The sequence below is a fragment of the Dipodomys merriami genome, unplaced genomic scaffold (assembly GCF_024711535.1).
Source record: "Dipodomys merriami isolate MVZ:Mamm:240054 unplaced genomic scaffold, mDipMer1.0.p SCAF_1, whole genome shotgun sequence".
Lineage (NCBI taxonomy): Eukaryota > Metazoa > Chordata > Mammalia > Rodentia > Heteromyidae > Dipodomys > Dipodomys merriami.
Window position 1 is genome coordinate 53,279,093 of NW_027202270.1, and position 23,729 is coordinate 53,302,821.

Consider the following 23,729-nt stretch of genomic DNA (forward strand, 5'->3'; position numbering starts at 1 on the left):
TTGGTATTGGGGATCGAACCCAGGATGTTACACTTACTAGGCAAGCACTTTGCCACTGAACTACATCCCAGCCCCAATGTATTTCTTTCAGCCCCAATGTATTTCTTTCAGTTTACTAAATCATTACAGAAGTTAGACCAATGGATTGAGAAATGTTACTTCTAAAACAATAATTTTTCTGAAGACTAATAATATTAAAGTACTTTGAAAACAAAAAACATATCATTACCATAACTATTTCTGTTATGTTCTAGTTCTTATATATGTAAAGTGTATTTTAGAAAAATTTGTAGCCAACCAATATAGGCTTTGTTGATTATATAAAAAAATCTCATACAATCAAATCTTTCAAAGTCCTATAGGAAAATACTTCTCATCTCTATTAGTTAAATGTAAATTTAATTCCAACTCACTAAATATGGATCAACAACATATATGCCAACAGAAAAGATTTCAATTTCAATTTAATTGCTTGATCAACAAATGCTTTTTTCAAAATCTGGACTTTCTTTTCTTCTTTCCCTCCCTTCCTTCCTTCTTGCTTGATGAACAAATGCTTTTTCAAAATCTGGACTTTCTCTTTTTTTTCTTTCTTTCTCTCTCTTCTCTTTCTTTCCTCCCCTCCCTCCCTCCCCCCTCCCTCCCTCCCTTCCTCCCTCCCTTCTTTCCTTCCTCTCTCTCCCTCCCCCTTTCCTTTCCTTTCATTTCCTTTCCCCTCTTTTTCCTCCTTTCCTTTCTTTAGTGCTGGCATTAGGAGGTGAACTCAGGGCCTCACTTTTCCGTTTTTTTTCCCCATGAAGGGCTGGTGGTCTACCAGTTGAGTCATGCCTCCAGTTCTGGTTTTTTATTGGTTAACTCAGATAAGAGTCTCATGGATTTGCCTGTTCAAGCTGACATGAAATCATGACCTCAGGTCTTAGTTTCCGGAGTAGTCGAGCACAGGACTAATTTTTTAAATATAGAATATATGCCTAGTTCTCAAATGTTCAATAAATATATTCTTTTTTTCCTTTTATACAATTTTTTATTAAGTTTTTTTATTGTGAAAATATTGTACAGAGGGGTTACAATTACATGAGCAAGTACATTTCTTATAAAGCATTGTTGCCTCTTCCTTTGTTTCCCCTTACCATCCCTGGACCCCCACCCCCAAAGTTGTAAAGTTTGTTTTTTGACATAGCATCTTGTACATTTCATTGTTGCAATGGGTCCACCTGTATCCCTATTTAAACAATTTGTTTTTTTCCCTTCCTCTCTCCAAATTATACCAACATCAAAAACAGTGAAAACGGGTTATACCGTGGGGGAGGGACATACAAAGCAACAAAAAAAAAAAATCACCTTATAAATATGCTAGAAACAATAGCAAGAAAGAAAAACCACTTGAGTCCTTATCTTGGGGTTCATTTCACCTAACATCAACTTATTTGACCTTTTCTGCTTGTGTCAGACATATACTAGTTATTGCAAATAAGGGAAACCATGGGATGTATGTTTCTTGGGGCCTGGCTTACTTCACTTAATTTAATTTTTTCAATATATTCTTTCTTTTAGAACTTATTTCTTCTTTTTGTATATTTGTGCTCATTAGCACTTTACTTACAGATATACAAAAGGAAGAAGAGAAAGGAAAAAAAGATAATTTTTATTTTTATTAAATGATTATACTATAAGTAAACCTAATGAGCTCCTCAAAGAATTGAGCCTTTCCTATGTTAGTAAAGATAATTAAAATTAACTCACTGAGTTTAGATTTATTTCCTACTGAGTATTTTATTCCACAAGGGGATTTTCCTCTTTCTATCTATAAGTATAGTTTAAACTGATGCAACGTTATCAATTTTTTGGAAATAATCTATCTCTGACATGATTTCTGCTACTTAAACATGTGTGTGTGTATGTGTGTGTGTGTGAGATCATCAGTTGTGGGGCCTGAACTCTGGGCCTGGGCCCTGGAAGTGGCGCTGTGGCTCAAGTGGTAGAGCACTAGCCTTGAGCTGAAGAGCTAAGAACAGTGTCCAGACCCAGAATTCAAGCCACACGACCAACAATGATACTTAAACAATTTTAAGCCAGATATACAGATATATATTCTGTAGGTTAAACACTTATCTTACAAAATTAAAATACTATAAAAAAGTATTTTATTTCCCCTTGAATAGCTACTAAAAAACCCCACAAATTTAACAATTAACAAAAACTTACCCAATATCCCTTATGTCCTAAGTAATTTTAAAAATAACTTATATGTATTTTGTACTTCAGATACTCTATTATTATTATTATTTGGTTGGTCATGGGGCTTGAACTCTGGGCTTAGGCACTGTCCATCAGCAGTTTAGCTCAAGGCTAGCGCTCTACTACTTTAGCCATAGTGCCACTTCTGGTTTTCTGATGGTTTATTGAAGATAAGTCTCATGGACTTTCCTGCCTGAGCTGGCTTTGAACTGTGATCCTCATATCACAGCCTCCTTAGTAGCTAGGATTACAAGGGTGCGCCACCTGGTGATACTCTTACTATTTTTAAACATGTACTATAAATGAGATAACATGACTTTGGTTATTAAAATTTAATGGTATTGACATTTAGAAGTCTTTGAAACAGGAAAATTGTAAATACAGTTTACTACTTTAGTGCAAAATAGATGTCAGTATTTATAGTAGTTCAATGATGTTATTATATATTATAGCAAATTTCATTTCTGAATTTTATAAAATAAACCTAATTAAACATAAATTCCAAATGAACAGTTTCTATGATTACCAATAATTTTTAGATAAAGGGTAATTGGAATGGGGTAAAGAAAGATGAATGATTCAAAAAATAATGGTTTTAAATTTAAAAAAAAGAACTTAAAGAGAATTTATTAAGAGAACATGTTAAGGTAGTCTTAGCTGTAGAATTGTCATAACAAAAGGAAATTTCCTATTTTATTTAGTAAGAAAGATACAAAGTACTCTTGACTCAGTTTGGCTGACATCATTAGTTCTTGTTTTATTCAAGATGCACTATTCCATAAAAACTAACCCATCTCATTAAAAAAAAATAGTCTTTAAATGTAAAATTTCAATGACTCAGGAAAAAAAAGGAGAATAATATAAAACCTATCTATATTACCTTGATTCCCTTCCACATGTCATATAATTCCCTTTCTTCCCAGGTAGCGTGATCATTTTTTTTTAAAGACTATGTATACCTTTCCTGCCCATATTTTTATATTTCTACTATATATTTGTGTTTTCACATTGTTTAGTTTTTAAAAATTACATAATTCCCTACTTTTCACTCTATAATTTCCATTTCTTTACTCAATACTGCTTTATGAACCAAGTACACAGATACATAAACAGTTTATTTACATTTTTTAAGCTGCTTTAAACACATCCGATTCTGCTCTTGATGGATATTTAGGGTGGTTTCTAACCAGTGTAGCATGAACATCCTTGCACATGTAAGGATGTACATGCCCCTCCATCTACATATTCTTTCAATTCTATTTTTTTTTTTTGTTGGTTGTGGGTCTTGACTCTGAGCCTGGTTGCTGTTCCTTAGCTCTACGTAAGTGCTCTACCACTTGAGCCACAGTGCCACTTCCAGTTTTCTGGTGGTTAATTGGAGATAAGAGTCTCATGAACTTTCCTGCCTGGGCTGGCTTTGAACCGTGACCCTCAGATCTCAGCCTCCTTAGTAGCTAGGATTACAGACATGATCCACAGGCACCCAGCTTTCTTTCAATTCTTATACATATTCTTTGCACATTGCTTTAGTGAGGATTATTAGTTAAGCTAACATGGTAACTTTTTAAAAACTAAGTACCAGAAATTGAAAGAAAAGATAGAAAGCTATTTAAAAAGAATTAAACTAGCACATCTAGATTTACTGACTACCTTAATTTAAATTATTTCATTTCGGTTGAGGGGCTTGAACTCAGGGAGTGGGTGCTGTCCCTGAGCCTCTTTATGCTCAAGGCTAGCGCTCTACCACTTGAGCCACAGTGCCACTTCCAGTTTTTGAGTGGCTAACTAGAGACAAGAGGCTCATTGGGACTTTCCTGCCTGGGCTGGCTTCAAACTGTGATCCTCAGATCTCAGCCTCCTGAGTAGCCAGGATTACAGGCCTGAGCCACCAGTGCCCTGCTTAGTTTAAATTTTTATTTCTTTGTTAAATATTTTAATTCTTTGTTCAATACTGTGACATAATGAAATTCATATGTTTACTTGGAAATAGTTCTGTTAGGAACATTTATATTACATATATGTATAAGTTTCTGTTCAGAATTCCAGTTGTGGATCACTTAGGAGCATTGAAAATGTATTTTGTAGTGGCATTTAAATATTGCTTTGTGTATAGGTGTGTTGAGCATATGCTAGTACTGGGACTTGAACTCAGGGCCAAGACATTCTCCCTTAGACATTTTGCTCAAGGCTAGTGCTCTACAACTTGAGCCAAATTCCACTTCTGGCTTTTTGGTGGTTAACTGGAAATAAGAGTCTCATAAACTTTTCTGCCTGGGTTGGCTTTGAACTGCTATCTTGAGATCTTAGCCTTCCCTGAATAGCTAGAATTACAGGCATGAGACACCAACACTTAGTTCTAAATGTTGCTTTTTCAGAAGCAGCGTTTTACTTACATCCTGTCCATCCAAATTGTGACACAATACTAAGAAATTAAGCAAATCTGTGGAGCCTAATTTCTCATTTCTTATATTTATTTAGGAAATAAATTTGAAAATAAGTCTACCTTTGGTTCTTTGTCTTTTGGCATTCCAGGTTTCATTTTATCATGTGGATGATCAGGAGTCAAATTATTATTCTTTGTTTCACTGTCTTCAAGCAAGGGAACGTGGCTGTAATTGTTGTTATCTACAAGACAAAAACTTCTTGGACATTAGCAGAAAACCTTTATTTTTGATCATGGAAAAAAAGGAAACATAATAAAAACCAAAAGTATATTTTAAAAGAATCGATTTTTAAAAATTATTTTAGTTAGCTTGAGAAGTTACTCATTTAGATGTTTCTTTTGTAATAAATATACCAAAACTTACATTCTCCCAAAGTAAAAGGTAAAATATTTAGAATTTAGAAACTACAAATATGTTCTTTGCATTTTACTTTTACCAACATATTTTCAGATATTCAATTCTTGGATTAGACAATTATTTTTATAACGACCCCATAGTTATTAAGAAAGGAAATTAGAAAATACACCTATCCTATAAAGAATTAAAAAATATAGCTACTCACAACTTTTATCGTTTATGAATTTTTCTTGTTAACATTTTGGTTTATATTCCACCAGCTTTTCTTTTTCTTTCTTTTTTTTTTTTTGGTCAGTCATGGGGTCTGAACTCTGGGCCTAGGCACTGTCACTCAGCATTTCAGCTCAAGGCTAGTGCTCTACCACTTGAGCCACAATGCCACTTCCAGCTTTTTCTGCTTATGTGGTGCTGAGGAATTGAACCCAGGGCCTCATGCATGCAAAGCAAGCACTATACCACTGAGCCATCTTCCCAGCACTATACCACTGAGCCATCTTCCCAGCCCCCAGCTTTTCTTTTTCTATAAATACAAATCCAAACAAGAATGTTAATTCTGTATAAATAAAATACTGTTGCATGTATTTTTGTATCTAGCTCTATTTTTGCTATATACCATCATCATATTTACTGTTAGCTACATAATTGTTCTAAATCATTGTAACAACTTTTGGACTGTCTCCCTCCCTCCCTCCCTCCCTTCCTCCTTCTTTGTTTCTGGATTGGGTTTACTATATACAACACTTCTGATTTACTGTATAAAACATTTCAAAAGAAAAGATAGATAGGGCAAGAAACTGGAGAAGACACACAGATCCTCCCCCATGTCCTCTTTGGTGTATCACCTTCTAGGAATCTGTCCACATGTTCAGTTATCTAGAAACCTACACACTTCCTTGTTTCTGACTGTTCACTATTAGAAATTATACTGTGATGCACCTCCTGTACACATATCATGGTAAATTCACATATATTTTCTTATGATATGTAAGAAATTTTTTAGTTTAATAGGCATGGAAATTTAAAAAATGTTTGCTGCTTTTTGACAAAGTATCTTCAAAGAATTTTTCTCAACCTATGGTTCTATCATCGATGAGATTGTTCTACTTACCTTGCAGCTATTCATTTAAATAAAAATGTACAGCTGCATTGCATTTGTTTTATTAGAACTATTAGGAAACAATGGAAAAGTAAAATAGAATAACTCAAATTCTACCTTTCTTTCCTTTTAAAAGTTTAAGAAATACATGACAAAATAACATGAACATACCTCGTCTTGAATTCACAAGAAGTAACTGTGATTTTAGCTTGTCAATAATCGTTTGTTGACGTGACAGCTGTTCCTGTTGCTCACGTATTCTCTGCTCATAGTTCTCAGTCTGCTAACGTAAGAACCAGTTAGCCTGATATTTATTGACAGACATGAATATATATATATTTTTTTTTTGGTCTGGTCGTGGGGCCTGAACTCTGGGCCTGGGCGCTGTCCCTCAGCTCTTCAGCTCAAGGCTAGTGCTCTACCACTTGAGCCACAGCGCCACTTCCGGCTTTTTTCTTTTTGCTTATATGGTGCTGAGGAATCGAACCCAGGGCTTCATGCATGCAAGGCAAGCGCTCTACCACTGAGCCTACCTTTCCAGCCCCATGAATATATTTTTACTGTCCATCAATAAATATATAGGAGCTGCCTATATTACCATTTCAGGTTCTGGAACATTTAGCTATGAGTTACAAACTGACCCCAGAAATGTACTTGCAGTCATGATAAACACTGTTGATTTGAAACACTTAACTATAAAAATCTTAGAAAAAACGTTAAAGAAATTTTAGTTAAGAGTCTGAGAATATGTTCTCTTGGTCTTTCAGGATAAACTTAAAATTTAGAATTTTATCCCTTAGGAAAAAAAGAAAAAGCATGAATGACAGGACAGGTGTTAAAACTGTTCTGTAAAAATATTTATTTAAAAATTAAAAGTTCATTTTTTCAAATATACTACTGAATTCACCTTTAGAAAACAAAAGTGAAAGAAACAGCTTGAAGACAGTATGAAAAGGAAAAAGAGTACTGGCCAGAATGTTCTTTTCTTTGTTTCAGCAACTCGGCAGAATGCCATGATTAATCTTTAGTATATATTTTAAAATTCCCTTTTATCCTATCCATCTTGATAATTTATTGTGAAGGCTGTGAGTCATAGAAAACTAGTAGAAAAAAACCTAAGTATGTTTAGGGTCTAATACAGATGTTGTAAATATTCCAAGCAAATCTGAAAATACATTATAGTTAGCAAATGAAGTTTTAAAATATATTAACAAAACATAAGATCAAATTCTGTATCAATTTATTTTTTGTATATATTTTTTATTATAAAAATACTGTACAGAGGGGTTACAGTTACATGAGTAAGGTAATGAGTACATTTCCTGTCAAGCATTGTTACCTACTCCTTTGTTTTCCCCCTACAATCCCTTCCCTCCCCACCTTCCCAACTTTCCCTCCCCACCCCCCAACTTCTCCCTTCCACCCACTCCCCAAGTTGTAAGGTAGTGTCTTCTATATCTCCTTGTTACAATGTACCATGTGATTTTTTTGGTTTCTTTTGTAGGTTCTTTTTAAAAATTAATTTATTTTTTATTGTGAAAATACCATACAGAGGGGTTACAATTACATGGGCAAGGTAATGAGTACATTTCTTTTTTTTTTTTTTTTTTTGGGTCCGGTCGTGGGGCCTGAACTCTGGGCCTGGGCGCTGTCCCTCAGCTCTTCAGCTCAAGGCTAGCACTCTACCCCTTGAGCCACAGGGCCACCTCTGGCTTTTTTTTTATGTGGTACTGAGGAATTGAACCCAGGGCCTCAGGCATGCAAGGCAAGTACTCTACCACTGAGCCACCTTCCCAGTCCCATGAGTACATTTCTTATCAAGCATTGTTGCCTCCTCCTTTGTTTCTCCCCTTTCCCATCCCTTCCCATTCCCCCCTCCCCCTGTTTGTATGTTCTTCCCCCATGGTATAACCCCTGTCCTCACTGCATTTTTAAAAAAATATATACTTTTTATTGTAAAGATACTGTACAGAGGGGTTACAGTTACATGAGTAAGGTAATGAGCAGATTTCCTATGGAGCATTGTTACCCCCTCCCCTTTGCTTTTCCCCTACCATCCCTTTCCTCCCCACTCCTCCCTTCCCCCACCCCAAAGTTGTAAAGTTTGTTTTCAACATAGTATCTTATACATCTGTATAAGTTGTATCCTTATTTAAGCATTTTGTTATTTCCCTTCCCCTCCCCAAATTAGAAAAATGTATATACAAGATGGAGGACACTGGAATCAAATACAGTGAAAACAGGGGTCATAACATGGGGGAAGAAACAAAAGAAACAAAAAATCACATAGTACATTATACATTCTGTATCAATTTCTATCATTTAAAATTGATTTAATGATTATAATTAAAGGAGCTCTATTATTTTTAGATATTCATAAGCCTAAAATTCTTCATTAATTATAAATTACATAGCTGTTCCAAGATTTTCACATATAACTTGAGAAGTTAAAGCAAAGTATATTTGTTCAAGTAAAAGCAAACTTTTATAAGACACTTCAAACATGAACAACTGACAACTTACAAGGAATCCTTGAGACATACTGGCTTTGTATGTTGCTTGAGGGCAGTCTTACCATAGACACTTGACACTTACCATAAAACTCTGCAAAGTATGTTAAAAACATGCTTTTTTGGTTGTTGTCTTAATTTGTGCCAGCACTGGGGCTTGGGCTCATGGCCTTTGTCCCTTACTTTTTTTTTTTGCTCAAGGCTGGTGCTCAGCCATTTGAGTCAGAACTCTACTTCTGACATTTTGCTAGTTTTATTAGAGATAAGAAGAGTCTTATGGATTTTTCTTCCTGGGCTGGTTTTGAACCATGACTCTCAGATCTCTGTCTTCTGAGTAGCCGGGATTACAGACATGGGCCGCCAGTGCGTGCCTAACTTTAAACATGTTTTTGAGGAAAATGAAGGGAAAAAAAAATCTAGGTAAATTTTATTAACAAAAAAAATGAATCTTCAGAGTCTATGAACTACAGGTTCAATGACTGAGTTGCAAAGCAACCCTAGATAATCAAGTCTAGTCTAAAACAGAACTTCTCAGGATAAGACATTTTATTCTTATATAGATTTCACATCCAAGCTGCTAAAATAAGTGGGTAAGGTGACTGAAAGAAAAGATGCAAGTATCTATAGCAAATGCTTTTCTTTTTCTTAAGCATCAGCAAGGCTTTATTTTAGTATTACAAGGGTAAAGTAGAAAGAAAAAGAAAAAGAGAGGGAGATATTTCCTTTCCCCCTACAAGAAATAGTTAAAGATTGTAACAAAAAACAAAAACAAAACAAAAAAACCAAAAACAACCCTCTTACTACCTTACAATTACCTTGCTAGCACTGACAAATCAACAAATATGTTCTGGTCTTCTCTAACTACTTCAATGAATTTAAAACTTTCTTCAAAGAACTTGAATTTCTTCATAAACATCAATTCATAATGACCATTTTCACTACATATTGATAGGCACATATATTCCACTGTCCAAGGATAAAATAACCAGTCTAAAAAAGTTTAGAAGGCTACTAGGTCCAAAGTAAATATTCAGTTTATTCTAAGTCTCAGTCCATCTACCATGGGTTTTATTTTCCCACTTTAATGAAGAAACCAAATAGCCATATGTTTTCTTTTGGAACCAACTCAGGAAGCTTCTGCAGTTAATTTTCATCTTCTCTCTGGCTTAAATACATAAATACACACTGCATACATCTGCATACAATATATTACAATAAACCAATAACAATGTTGAAATGTGTCCAATAGCTAGGCAATACTAATAAATCAATGGCTACTTCATGTGAAAAATTTTAACATCAACTACTTAATGCTATAATAATTACGAAGTTCAATACTCTGACGGTACAGCAGAGGAAATACAATAGCAATGGTCCATGTGTTTTCCTACTGTACACTTAATTTATTTAATTAGAGCAATTATAGTATTCTCATTTATCTACAGGTCCTACATATGTCTGATTTCCTTTTAGACTATCAACCCTTTATGAACAGAGACTTTCTTGCTTGACACCTCCAAAGTATCACAGAACACCTGACACATATTGAGAGGCTCAGTACATATTATGGAATAACTGCTAATGAAATATTAAGAGACAGAGTTATGCTTTCATAAATGGCCTGTCCAAGTAGAGGGAAAATGGCCTTTATTTCTATAAGGAAAATAGGAAAAATATAAACAAAATCAGCAAGTGATTAATTCAAAGAGGAAATTAAATTTGAGAAAAATGGATGCAAAAATAACATTCTTGGAAGGGAGAGAAATTATATATTGTTAAAGGATAGTAATTTTAGAAGAGAAAATTCATATTCCAAAAGTACAAAGACTTTGACTACAGGCTTTGAAAGTCCAGAAGAGAATACTGTTTACACAGGGAACTCTAACCAGTGTAATTAAATTTATTTGTATATGTGGAAACTAAGCAAGACAAATAAAAAATAATTTTGTTAACAAATCTGAAAACTCCCTTTAAAAGGCCTGATAATGGTTGCATAGTTACAGTGTTTAAAAGAAAAAAAATTACAAAGTAAATACATTCCAGTACCATCAGAGACCCCATAAAACAGAAAAATTACTAACAACCACATTGAAAATGTACAACAGCAATGTCTTGTCAACACTTCTGTACAGAGCACAGACATGACAGCTAAAACAGACAGAAGAGAAGATGCTTTTGACAGCCAGTGTGTGTGAATGATTCTTTGAGTCAGATGGCAGCAACAAGTTACCAACTAGGAGATCTGCATGACAACTAACCATCCATCTGTATCAAACACCATCTGGCCAAGATGACTCTGGCTTCTGTGTATTTGACACTCCTTCTAATTCCAAAGACTAGCAAAACAAGTGGTCTACCAGTATCTAAAGAGGTAAACAAATACTTAAGTACTTGTGTCATAAAGTATTTTATATTCTTCTTGGTGTTCAAAAGTCAAACTGAAAATAATGGTGGTCAAATGTAGTACAATCTGACACTTATTAAATATGCTCTCCAATAATACACTAGATTATCATATATAAAGCAAAAGCTTATCTTGAAATTATCCTTTTATCAAGGCAAAATTTCAGTCTTTTCTTTTTCAAAACTAAAGTACTGTACTTTCACTAATTTTGGACATAGAGCTGTTCAAGTTTTCCTAAGTTTAATAAATATTAAAATAGCTTTATAAACCAAAATTTTCTCTATTGCTGACATTGTACTGTCTTATCTCTCCTATTTTCCAATATGCTTATCTCCTACAGAGGATAAAAAGATCATGTGTCCTTAAATCATAACACTGAATAGGTCCAGCATTTCTTTTCATCTTCAGGAACTAATCTCAGTATTCAGAGAAACACTATGTCTTTCCCCCAATGATTTAAACACTAAACATTTAAAATGTTTAATGAATTAAAACAAAAGTCTCAATTTAAAAACCTTTCAAACTGCTCTAATTGTTTTTTTTTTGGTCGGTTGTGGGGCTTGAACTCTGGGCCTGGGCACTGTCCCTCAGGTCTTCAGCTCAAGGCTAGCGCTCTACCACTAGAGCCACAGCACCACTTCCGGTTTTCTACTGCTTAATTGGAGATAAGAGTCTCATGGACTTTCCTTCCTGGGCTGGCTTTGAAACGTGATCCTCAGATCTCAGCCTCCTGAGTGGCTAGGATTACAAGCGTGAGCCACTGACACTTGGCAGACTTCTCTAATATTAATAAAGTTCTACTCAGCTACAAATGCTTTTAATAGGAAGTGTCATAGATCAGGAAAGGGAATAAATATCAATTATTCAGAATACACAGCACAACTGGATCCTAGTGTGGGAGGTGGGAAGGGAAGGGATAGTGGGACAAAAACAAGGAAGGGAAGGGGTAACAATTATCGACAAGTAATGTACTTATTGCCTTACTCATGTAAATGTAACCCCTCTGTACAGCATCTTAACAATAAAATAAAAAATATACTGTCAATCAAAAATACACACACTTCTAATTATTCAAATTTTACAGAGACAAGTTATAAAACAATTATACAACACACAGATACACACACATTTACAAGGTGAAAATTCCATCCTTTGCCTTCCATTTCTCAAAGGTAACTATTGCTGACATTTTCTTATACATCTTTTGGGAAATACTTTACCACTCTGTGTGTGTGTGTGTGTGTGTGTGTGTGTGTGTGTGTGTGTGTGTTACTTTACCACTCTGTGTGTGTGTGTGTTCATGCACACATACATGCATGTTCATGCACATCTTACCTTTTCAAAAAGTGAGATATGTTCTGTAACTAAATTCTTCAACTCAGCAACATACCATGCTATCATCTCACTGAATACTTATTGTGTGCTACAGTAACTTACTTAATCTTAAATCAACTTTCTAACAAGATTCCCTTTCTTACTTTTCATATGAAGAAAAATAAGTCTCAACAAGATTCAAAATAATCTGTCTAAGGTTTTCCAGTAGGTAGAAGATATGAGGTTTGAATGTAGGTTTGCCTGACACAAATCCTAATGTCCTACACCATATATCATGTGAAAAAGGACCTATCTTGCTCAGAGCCTACTTTTTTTTTTTTTAATATTATTTTATTTTATTTGAGAACATACTGTACAGAGGGGCTACAATTACATGGGCAGGATAATGCATACATTTCTTACCAAGCATTGCAGCCTCCTCCTTTGTTTACCCTTCACCTCCCTTCCCAGCCTCCCCCCTCCTCCCACCCAATTATACCCCCCTCCCCCCCGCCCCCGACATTGTAAAGCTGGTTTTGACATGACATTTTGTACTTCTCATTGTTGCAACAGGTCCACCTGAATCCTTAAACGACTTGTTTGCCCCCATCTCCTCCACATGTTATACTGACATCAAATATAGTGAAAGCGGAGGTTACACTGTGGGGGAGGGACATACAAAGCAACAAAGAAATAATCTTATAAATGCGTTAGAAACATATGCATGAAAGAAACGAAAACATTAAAATACATATTTAAGGGTTCATTTTCCTAACATCACATTATCTGACCTTTTCTGCTTGACTCATACCTATACTAGATATTGCAAATAAGGGAAACCATGGGACCTATGCTTCTTTGGGCCTGGCTTACTTCACTTAATATAATTTTTTCCAAGCCTTTCCATTTCCTAACAAATGGGGCAATGTCATTCTTTCTGATGGAGGCATAGAATTCCATTGTGTATATATACCACATTTTCTTGATCCATTCATCTACTGAGGGGCATCTGGGTTGGTTCCATATCTTAGCTATGGTAAATAATGCTGCAATAAACATAGTTGTGCTGGTAACTTTAGTGTGGTCTTGTTTGTAAACATTTGGGTAAATGCCCAAAAGTGGGATTGCTGGATCATAGGGGAGATCTATGTGAAGTCTTTTGAGGAACCTCCATACTGCTTTCCAAAGTGGTTGAACAAGTTTACATTCCCACCAACAATGAAGTAAGGTTCCTTTCTGTCCACATCCCCTCCAGCATCTGTTGTTGTTAGAGTTCTTGATTTTTGCTGTTCTAACTGGAGTGAAGAGATATCTCAATGTTGTTTTGATTTGCATTTCTTTTATGGCTAGGGATGTTGAACATTTCTTCATGTGTCTATTGGCCATCCTTCATTCTTCTTCAGAGAAGCTTCTCTTTAAGTCTTTCGCCCACTTATTTATTGGGCAGTTGTTTCTTTGAGGATTTGTTGTTGGGGGATTTAATTTTTTGAGTTCCAAGTATATTTTAGATATGAGACCCTTGTCCGTTGTATGGCTAGTAAAGGTCTTCTCCCAATCGGTGGGCTTTCTATTGATCTTGTTAGCTATGTCATTTGCCCTGCAGAAGCTCTGCAACCGTATGCAATCCCATTTGTCCAACCTTTCTTTGATTTGTTGTGCTTCCGGGTCTCTATTCAGAAAATTTCGGCCTGAGCCAAGGAGACCTAAGGTTTCTCCTATTCCATCCTGTAATGTTTTCAGAGTGTCTGCTTTGAGTTCAAGGTCTTTGATCCATTTGGAGTTGATTCTGGTGCAGGGTGATATATAAGGATCTAGCTTTAGTTTTCTACATGTAGTTAACCAATTTTGCCAGCACCATTTACTGAAGAGGCTGTCTTTCTTCCATTCTATTGTTTTAGCTTCCTTATCGAAGATTAGATGGCTATAGGTCTGTAGGTTCATTTCTGGGTTTTCAATTCTATTCCATTGGTCCTGAGGTCTGTTCTTATGCCAATACCAAGCTGTTTTGATTACTATGCAGAGCCTACATTTTTATGTAACTTCATCCATGCCACCTGGCTGGCTGTACTCTAATAATTCAGATTTCTACTTCTAGTTCAGACCTTTCTCTTGATCTCTGTATTTTTATAGCCTAACTGCTAGAGTACTTCCAAATTTACATATTCTTAAAATGATGATATCCCTCCAACTACCACTGCCTAACCATCAAAATCTAGTCTTTCCTTTTCAGTATATGGTACCACTACCAATTCAGAAAGCTGTACCTGTCTCCCATCTTTTTATTTTAAATTACTTATTTGCTGTGTTGGTAACTGAAGGCAGTGCCTTAGACAGGGCAGGCAAGGTTCTTCTAACTTTGAACTGCATGCCTAGCACACTATTATCTGATGTGAGCTAAAGAAGTTGAAAGAGAACCAAAACCCAAAAGAACCAAACAACAGGTGCAGCACTTTATCCCAGAACATTTTGCCAAAAACCCTGTTCTTAACAACTACCCTAACATGAACTTTCCAATCCTAGAGGTTAGCCAGAAGTTACGACCCATTACAGCTGTGGTTTTATGTTCACACATCACTTTAAATCATTATCTTGGCTCTGAGAAAACCATTTCCAAGTTCTTGGAAATGTCATTCCACTTTATAGAAATCTCTGAAACTGTGTGTGTGAAATTAATCTATCTAATTTCTTGAAGTCCATAAAGACATCTGAGATCTGAGAATTGGTTCATTTAATTGCTTGGGCAAGCTACCTGTACTTGCTTTTTTTTTTTTTTTTTAAAGGTTGTACTATTGCTTCACATTAGCTTCTCCTTCTATAAATTCTAGTTTTTGTTCAAATAAAACCTTTTTAAAATTTTTAATTTTATTGTAAAGGTACTGTACAGAGGGGTTATGTAAGTAAGGCAATGAGTACTTTTTTGTCTAACATTGTTACCTTTTCTTGTTTTTCTCCCACTTTCTCTTACCCCCACTTTCTCTTACCCCCTCCCCTCCCAAGTTGTAAAGTTCATTTCCAACATAGTGTCTTGTGAGTATCACTATGTTCACCCTTTGTCCTTTGTCTCACCATTTTTTTATTCTCCTTCCCTTCCCCAAATCAGATAAATGTATATACAAGACACAGGGTACCAAAATAAAAAAAAAATAGTGACATCGGGGGTAAACCAAAGGAAAAGAAAAAGAAAAAAAGAAATAATGTCACATAGTACGTTAAAAACAACAACAGCAGCAGCAACAACAAAAAAACTGTTTCTATATCTTGGAGTTCATTTTGATTAGTGTCGTTTTATACGGCCATGTGTACACAACTATTGAGCTATTGTGATCCTCTGCTAGACTATCCTAGAAATATACTAATTATTACTAATTATTACAAACTATGGAGCCTATGTTCCTTTGGGTCTGGCTTATTTCACTTAATATTTTTTTTCAAGTCTTTCCATTTCCTTATGAATGGTACAATGCCATTCTTTCTGATGGAAACAAAGAATTCCATTGTGTACATATCCCACATTTTCTTGATCCATTTATCTACTGAGGCGCATCTGGGTTGGTTCCATTATCTTAGGTATGGTAAATAATGATGCAAGGAACATAGTTGTGCTGGTAGCTTTAGTGTTTAGCTTTGTGTTCGTTAGTCTTTTAAGGAACCTCCATACTGTTTTCTTCTAGAGTGGTTGAATCAGTTTATATTTCCACCGATAGTGGAGTAGTGTTCCCTTTTGGCCACATCCCCCGCCCCCACCCCCAGCATCTACTATTGTTTGTTTTCTTGATAATGGCCATTCTACCTGAGGTGAGGTAGAATCTCAGTGCATTTCTTTTATGGGCAAAGATGCTGAATATTACTTCATGTGTCTATTGGCTATTCTTACTTCCTATTCAGAGAAATCTCTTTTTAATTCTTTTAATTCTAGCCTGCTTATTAATAGGGTGATTGTTTCTTTGAGGATTTTTTTTTATTGAGAGGTTTAATTTTTTGAGTTCTGGGTATATTTTTGATATGAGACCCTTGTCTATTACATAGTGAAGATCTCCCAATCTATGGGCTTTCTATTTATCTGGCCATATAGAAGCTCTGCAGTTTAATGCAATCCCATTTTCCAGCTTTTCTTTGATTTGTTGTGTTTCTGGATCTTTATTTAGGAAGTTTCGACCTGTGCCAAGGAGCCCCCAGAGTATCCCCTATCCCTTCCTGTAGTATTTTCAGGGTATCTGCTCTTACCTTGAGGTCTTTGATCCATTTAGAGTTGATTCTGGTGCGGGCTTATATATAAGGATCTATCTTCAATTTTCTACGTATGTTTAGCCAATTCTGCTAGTACTATTTGTTGAAGAGGCTATCTTTCTTCCATCTAATAATTTTGGCTCCCTTATCAAAGATTTGGTGGCCATAGGTCTGTGGGATCATGTCTGCATCTTCAATTCTATTCCATTGGTTCTCCTGTTCATGCCATTACCAAGTTGTTTTATAACCACAGCTTTATAATAGAGTTTGAAGTTTGTTACTGATATTTCTCCAGCACTGTTTTTTTTTTTTTGCTCAGGATGGTTTTGCTATTCCATATGAATTTCTGGATTGCTTCTTCCATTTTATTAAAGAATGTTGTTAGGATATTGATGGATATTGTACTGAATCTGTAGACGTAGAAAGCTTGAGGCAGTACTGCCATTTTCACAATGTTAATCCTCTCAATCCAAGAGGATGGCTTTTTCTACTTCCTGAAATCTGCTTTAATTTCCTTTTTTAGGTATTTAAAGTTTTCATCATAGAGCTCTGTCTGCTTTTTGGTTAATTCCTAGGTATTTTTTTTTTCAAATAAACCTTTTCTTGTTAAAAAAAAATTTCCTTTGTGACATCAAGGACCTGCCATTTTTCTCTTCTGATATTTTGATTTCTACTTGTTGTACAGCTAATCCATCACCAAGTGTCAATCATTTTAAGCTTAAAAATCTTTCAACCATAAAAATTTAAAATCTATGCAGTCATCACAACTCAAGCAACCACATCCTTAAAAGATGACTGTAGTAGCTTAAATGTTCTCTAAATTTATTAATTTATTCTCTATATTTTAGTCACTCTGTTCTTTGCCAAATTAAACCTAATCTGGAAAACTCCAATGCTCTCCTCTTAATCTCCAGCCAAACACCCAGAAAATCCAAGAAACCTTGAAGGCATTTTATTATTCTTTCAATAAAGAACCAAAATTTTTTTTTTTGGTCACAGGGCTGGAACTCTGGGCTTGGGCACTATCCCAAGGCGAGCACTCTACTGCTTGAGCCACAATGCCACTTCTGGTTTTCTAGTGGTTTACTGGAGATAAGAGTCTCATGGACTTTTCTGCCTGGCCCCGGGCTGGCTTTGAACTTTGAACCGTGATCCTCAGATCTCAGCCTCCTGAGTAGCTAGGATTAAAGGCGTGAGCCACCAGCACCCGGCTCCAAATGTTTTTAATACGGCTTTTTAAGTCCAACAGTCTTGCACTTGACACTATTTCCCACATATATATTTCAGGTCTTGTAGACCAGTGAGTCTTTACGTGCCCTTTCAAAAACCACTTCATAAATATAATCTCCTCTAATATTCTGTATTAGGCCAAGTCTGACAGCAGTTTATCTTTTCTTTTAATACTTCTAAGAGGTTGCAAGTCTATTTGTGAGATTCATTAGTCTTCATTATGCAATACATTGAAGCAGAAAGCATGTCTATTTTATCATTAAATACCCAGGATTTAGTGTTTTTCTTGAGATACAGTATGTGCTCACTAAAGTTTTGAATTAATCCATATAATGTAAATTCTTTTAGGTATTTATTTTTTGATTATGTGGTACCAAGGAATCAAACCTAGGGCCTCATGCATGCTAGGCATGCACTATACCACTAAGTCATATTCCCAGCCCTGTAAATTCTTTTATTGGCCATATATATTGAGACATATTTCTGTAGGTAAGTAAAAACTGGAAGAAAAGATACTGATATTTTATATTCTGATGGATACAAAATTATTCTATTGCTAAGAACCACAATATAGTATAAAAGAAAGCTTCAACCAAAAATTACCGAAAGTATCCTTACTCTAATACTGGTACCTTCAAGAAAATAAATGAAAAAAACAAAAAACAAAAAACAACCCTCAATAAAATGCTTTATCCCCCCCAGCACTTTACATAAGGTTTGAGGTCAATTCAGGTTTTCTCTGGCATGGTCTTGTCTGGGCATTAGTACATGTTTAAGAAACAAAACAAACAAAATGAAGAAAAACCCACTTCTGATTTTCCCAGGCTTCTTATAAACTCAATCTCCCAAAGAATTTTAGCTCAGCTGTCTTAGAGCCTTACATATTCCTTTATTCTCCTATAATCTCTTATAGCCAGATGTTTGGCAGGACTATACTTACTTTTCAGTTCTCAGCCACACTAATTTTCAGTCTGAGATCTAATTCCTCCTAACTCCAAAGTCAGAGTCAGGTAAGACAGGAAAGAAAAAATACCCAGCAAGTTCTTTGGATAGATTAGAGACAGACTAGGCTATTACAACACAATTTTCACTATACTATATATCTTTCCTTAGGGAAAGAAGGAATTGAGCCATTTCTCCATTCTAATCACAGCATGACATGCTGAGAAGGTAGTAGGGGTAGGACAAGATGAAATGTCATAACATTGCCTACCATTTTGAATGTAGATTATTCTTGATTGGGCATTTATCACTTTTTACTACAAATTTTTGATTTTAGAGCTGCAATAAGGTTTTGCTATTGTTGTTCATTTGTGTTTATTTGATGCTTTCATAGACAAGGAAAAGCCTGAAATTTCTTAGTCTGTCATTTTGCTAACATTAAGCAATAGACAAATTCTTTTGTGTGTGTGGGGGCGCAACAGGCTAATGGTATATTTACCCTTTTATGATTTTTAAAATTATCTTTAAGTAGTTGTAAAAAGGGCTTTCACTTCAACATGTCAATTTATGAGTTATGCATCTTCATCAATGTCATCCCTTCCTTCATTCTATCCCATCCCCCTAACCTCACCTATGCCCTTAACTTACATGGTTCCATTTTCACATATGTACACTGAAAATTATGAATGTATTTAGCCATCATTCCCCTCTCCATTCTGCCTCTGCTTCCCTTGTCCTCCTTGCCAATAACACATTTCAGCTTCATGGTCTTCATTTTGTTAAACTATAAATTAGTTGTTCAAAAGAGTTACACCATTGCACTCCTCTCATATCTACCATTCTTCTACTACCATATCATACTCACCTATAACATTGTATAAGTTTTCGTGTTGATAAGTTAGATCTTACCTCCACATGAGAAAGCATGAGCCTTTGTCTGGGCTTAACTTAATTCACATAATATATTTTTTTCCAAGTCCACTTATTCCCTGCAAATGACCCAGTATTATTATTCCTGGTAGATGAGTAAAGTGCCATTTTTTTGGTGTATTTATACCATTTTCTTGATCCATTCATCCATTGTAGGTCATCTGGGCTGTTTCTATAACTTGGCTATGGTGAATAGTGCATCAGTGATCATAAAGGTGTAAGTGTCTTTACTGTATGCTGACTTCTAATCTTTTGGATAAATGCCCAAGAGTGGTATGGCTTTATTATAGAGTAGTTCTATGTTTAGCTGTTTTGAGGACTCTCTAGTTTCCAGACTAGCTGCATGAGTTTACATTCCCACCAACAGTGTAAAAGGATTCTTTTTTTCCTCACATCCATGCCAGCATTTGTTGCTGTTCATTGTCTTGATGATGATTATTCTTACTTGGCTGAGATGGAATTTGTGCTGTTTTTAGTTGCATTTCCTTTATGACCAGAGATGTTGAGCATTTCTTCATGTGTTTACTGGCCATTTTCACACCTTCTGAGAAGTCTCTATCTAGCTCATTTGACAATTTATTAATTGGATTATTGATTCTTTGAGGTTTTGCTTTCTTGAATCCTTGTATATTCTGGATATTAGCCCTTGTCAGACATATAACTGGCAAAGATCTCTCATTCTTTTTTAGCTTAGTCACTATGTCCTTATGTACAGAAACTTTTTAGCTTGATGCAAGTCCATTAGCCAATTTTCTCTCCTATTTGCTGAGTCCTGGAATTCTACTCAGGATGTTCTTGCCTATGCCAATAATTTATTTGTTCTGATATTTCTTCTATTTCTTCCTATAGTAGTTTTAAGGTTTCAGATCGATTCATTTTTAATTGATACTAGCAAAAAGTGACAGCGATCTTCTGCATAAGTATGTCCAATACTGTCAATAACATTGGCTGAAAAGGCTCTTTTTTTCCCATCATACAGTTTTGGCTCCTTTGTCAAATATCAAATGGATGTAGGTATGCGGGTCTCTTTCTGGGTCTTCTAGTCTGTTCCATTGGTCTTCAGACTTAATTCTGAGGCAGTACAAAACTATTTTGTTACTATAACTACAGTAAATTTTGAAGTCTGGAATTATGATGTTCCCCAAGTATTGCTTTTTTTCTTTTTGGCTCAAGATTGCTTTGGTGATTCAAGGCTTTTTCTGGTTGATGAGTATTATGTTGAATTTGTAGATCACCATTGGCAGTATGGCCATTTTTATAATATTAATTCCGCTGATTCAAGAAGACAAGAGGTCAACAAACTAATTCTTTAAGCAAGACACTCTAGGGCAGTCAGACTTACTTATAGAACACCTCTTAGGGCTCTTGGGACCATCAGAATTCCAGACAATTTCTCTAAGGTTTTCTTGCTCTGTTCTTATTACTTGTGGGACCACTTTCATACCACTTCAAATATCATCTCTACGCAGATCACTCCCATTTAAAAAAAAAAAATTTCCAACTTGTCCTTAAAGACTCACAATTCAATTGCCTGCTGATTATCTTCCCCTCACTGATCTGTGAGCATCTAAGTTCAATATATTCAAACCAAATGAAATAATTATTCTCCTTTTCAGAATCAGCATGCTTTTTTGTTGTTATTGTTGTTTTTGTGCCAGTACTGGGGCTTAAATTCAGGACCTGAGTGCTCATACTAGCACTTGAGCCACAGTTCCACTTCCAGCTCTTTGTTTTTTTGTTTTGGGTGATTAATTGGAGATAAGAGTCTCATTAACTTTCCTGTCCCAGTTGGCTTCCAACTGTAACCCTCAGATGTTATCTTCCTGAGTTGCTAAGATTACAGGTATGACACACCAGTGCCTAGTTTAGCATACTCTATTTCTGAGAACACATCTCTGATCTTCCAATCATCAATACTGAAAATTTTGGAGTGAGATAATTTAAAAATCTCAGGTATGCCAGATATCAGTGGCTCTTGCCTATAATCCTGGCTACTCAGGAAGATGAGATCTGAGGATCATGGTTCAAAGCCAGCCTGCCAGCCTGGGCAGGAAAGTCCATGAGACTTAATTTCCATTAACCAACAAAAAGAAGTGGTAGAGTGCTAGGCTTAAGCACAAAATGTCAGGGACAGAACCCAAGCCCTGAGTTTAAGCCCCAGGAATGACATTAAAAAACAAAGTCCAGTATGACTTCAGAGCTTTTGCTCTTATTATAGAAATTAGAAAACATGTACATATTATAAGTTCTAATTTATTTACTGAAAGTATTAAGTACTATTTACTGAAATATGCAGATAAGGGCAAATTAGTGATTCACACTAAGTAATATTTGTTTCTGTAATTTACAAAATAAAATCCCAAGAAATATAAAAGCAAGGCTACATATCTTTCCCAAAATTGCTATAGAAAAAGCTAATTTTAAAAAAGATTAATGAAATCAAATAGGTTCAAAATTACTTTTTCCTTATACTATAGATTACACAATGACTAATAAATTAGAATTTCAGAAGCTTGACAACTCACTTCAAAATGGGAATTATTTTTCCCCCTAAGGATACAGATGCCTTTTCAATGTCTTCACATGAGCTGGTCTAATATTCCAGGAAATCACAGGGATTGGACAATGTGGCAGGATAGGAGAGAATAAAAAGATAAGTCAAAAAGGTAAGCACTATCTTAGCTCCTCAACCAATTTTGGTCATTATTTCTTCAAATTTTTCTAAAAAAGCCCATAAGAATATAGTTATACTATCTCTTCCCTAAAACTGCTATCTTCTAACATATAGTTACTCTCTCGTATTCAAGAATTTTGGTATTTTCTTTCATACAAAGTTTCTCTAAATGCCACTAGTTCTACTAGTACCTTGGATGTGTTCTAGTCAGTTTCTTGGCCTTTCCCATTCCATGTACTAACTTTTATGACCCTTTATTACAATGGGATCCCAACCATCAATAGTTATTTACTGATAATAAGCCATACTTTTAACTCTCATTTGTGGGGAACACAGGCAGCAAAGATGGCACTGAGAGAAAGTAGAGTGGGCAGAGCCCAATTCACCTTACGTTCAGTGCGTAACCTGCCCATGAAAGCTTAGGTGCATGATAGGGTGTGACCTTGACAGTGATTGGTTCCTCTTCCTTCCTTGCCATGCCACCCTCCCTTTTTGGCTTTAAAAAGGGCTGCTCTCTGTTAATAAATGAGTTTTCTACCTGCTTGATTTGGCTCCCCGCTCTGTCTGATTGTCTCCCAGGCTGAGGGAGGCTGGGGAATGGGCAAGTGCTGCACCTACCTTTCCTCGGACCCCTTTCCTTGGACCCCGTCCCTCTAACACTCATTCTCCTTCTAATATGTTCTCTCACCTTATAAAGACCTCAACCACCATATTTTTGTTTTAGTTTGTTAGACTCCTCTTATGAATAGCATATTTCTTTCTAATTTCAGTTCATACTTCAAAGTTTGCAATTTTGATCACTTTGTATGTACTTTCTGGCCAGTTTACTACTAGTCTTTTACTCTCAATCTTACAATCTCCTTATTTTTTTTCAGTCGTGGGGCTTGAACTCTGGGCCTGGGTGCTGTCCCTCAGCTTTTCAGATCAAGGCGAGCACTCTACCAACTGAGCCACAGCCTCATTTTCAGTTTTCTGAGTGGTTTATTGCAGATAAGAGTGTCATGGACTTTCTGCCCAGGGTTGGCTTTGAATGAGACCTCAGATCTCAGCCTCCTTGAGTAGCTAGGATTACAGCGTGAGTAACCGGCACCTGGCTACAATCTCCTAATTTTGTATTTGGTTAACCATTTCTATACCAAGAAATAATCAACAAATACATAGATTGATACAACCAAGAATTCATGGCAAATGCTAACTGTAGTATTTTTCTCCTCTTATTTCTTACACAAATTGATTTTAATTTTTTACTACCACTCTCAGAATATCCTACACACCATTTTACCTAGATAATATTACTTTATACTTCACAGAAAAAAACTAGGCTCTTGCACAATAACCCACTGAATTTTCTACCACCACTTCT

At 35.6% G+C, this 23,729-nt stretch overlaps 1 protein-coding gene and 1 long non-coding RNA gene across 12 annotated transcripts in view; one reads left to right on the forward strand and one right to left on the reverse strand.

Annotated features, from left to right (window-relative positions):
• Positions 1–23,729, forward strand: part of LOC138826869 (uncharacterized) — a 125,588-nt gene that overhangs the window by 92,551 nt on the left and 9,308 nt on the right. Inside the window, exon 4 of one of the 2 annotated variants that reach the window (XR_011371882.1) lies at positions 22,248–22,358. The exons of the other annotated variant lie outside the window; for it this stretch is intronic. This is a non-coding gene — a long non-coding RNA (uncharacterized lncRNA). The remainder of the gene's footprint in view (positions 1–22,247; positions 22,359–23,729) is intronic. 2 annotated transcript variants of the gene reach the window in all.
• Tank (TRAF family member associated NFKB activator) overlaps positions 1–23,729 on the reverse strand; it is a 91,918-nt gene that overhangs the window by 33,389 nt on the left and 34,800 nt on the right. For 5 of the 10 annotated variants that reach the window (XM_070022100.1, XM_070022081.1, XM_070022091.1 and 2 more), the window contains exons 3-4: positions 6,307–6,418; positions 4,742–4,863 (exon numbers count right to left, since the gene is read on the reverse strand). In XM_070022100.1, the coding sequence (XP_069878201.1) occupies positions 4,742–4,863; positions 6,307–6,418 (234 nt within the window). Of the gene's footprint in view, positions 1–4,741; positions 4,881–6,306; positions 6,419–22,217; positions 22,286–23,729 lie in introns of those variants that run through there. The other 5 variants (XM_070022116.1, XM_070022153.1, XM_070022134.1 and 2 more) reach the window with 4 other exon arrangements.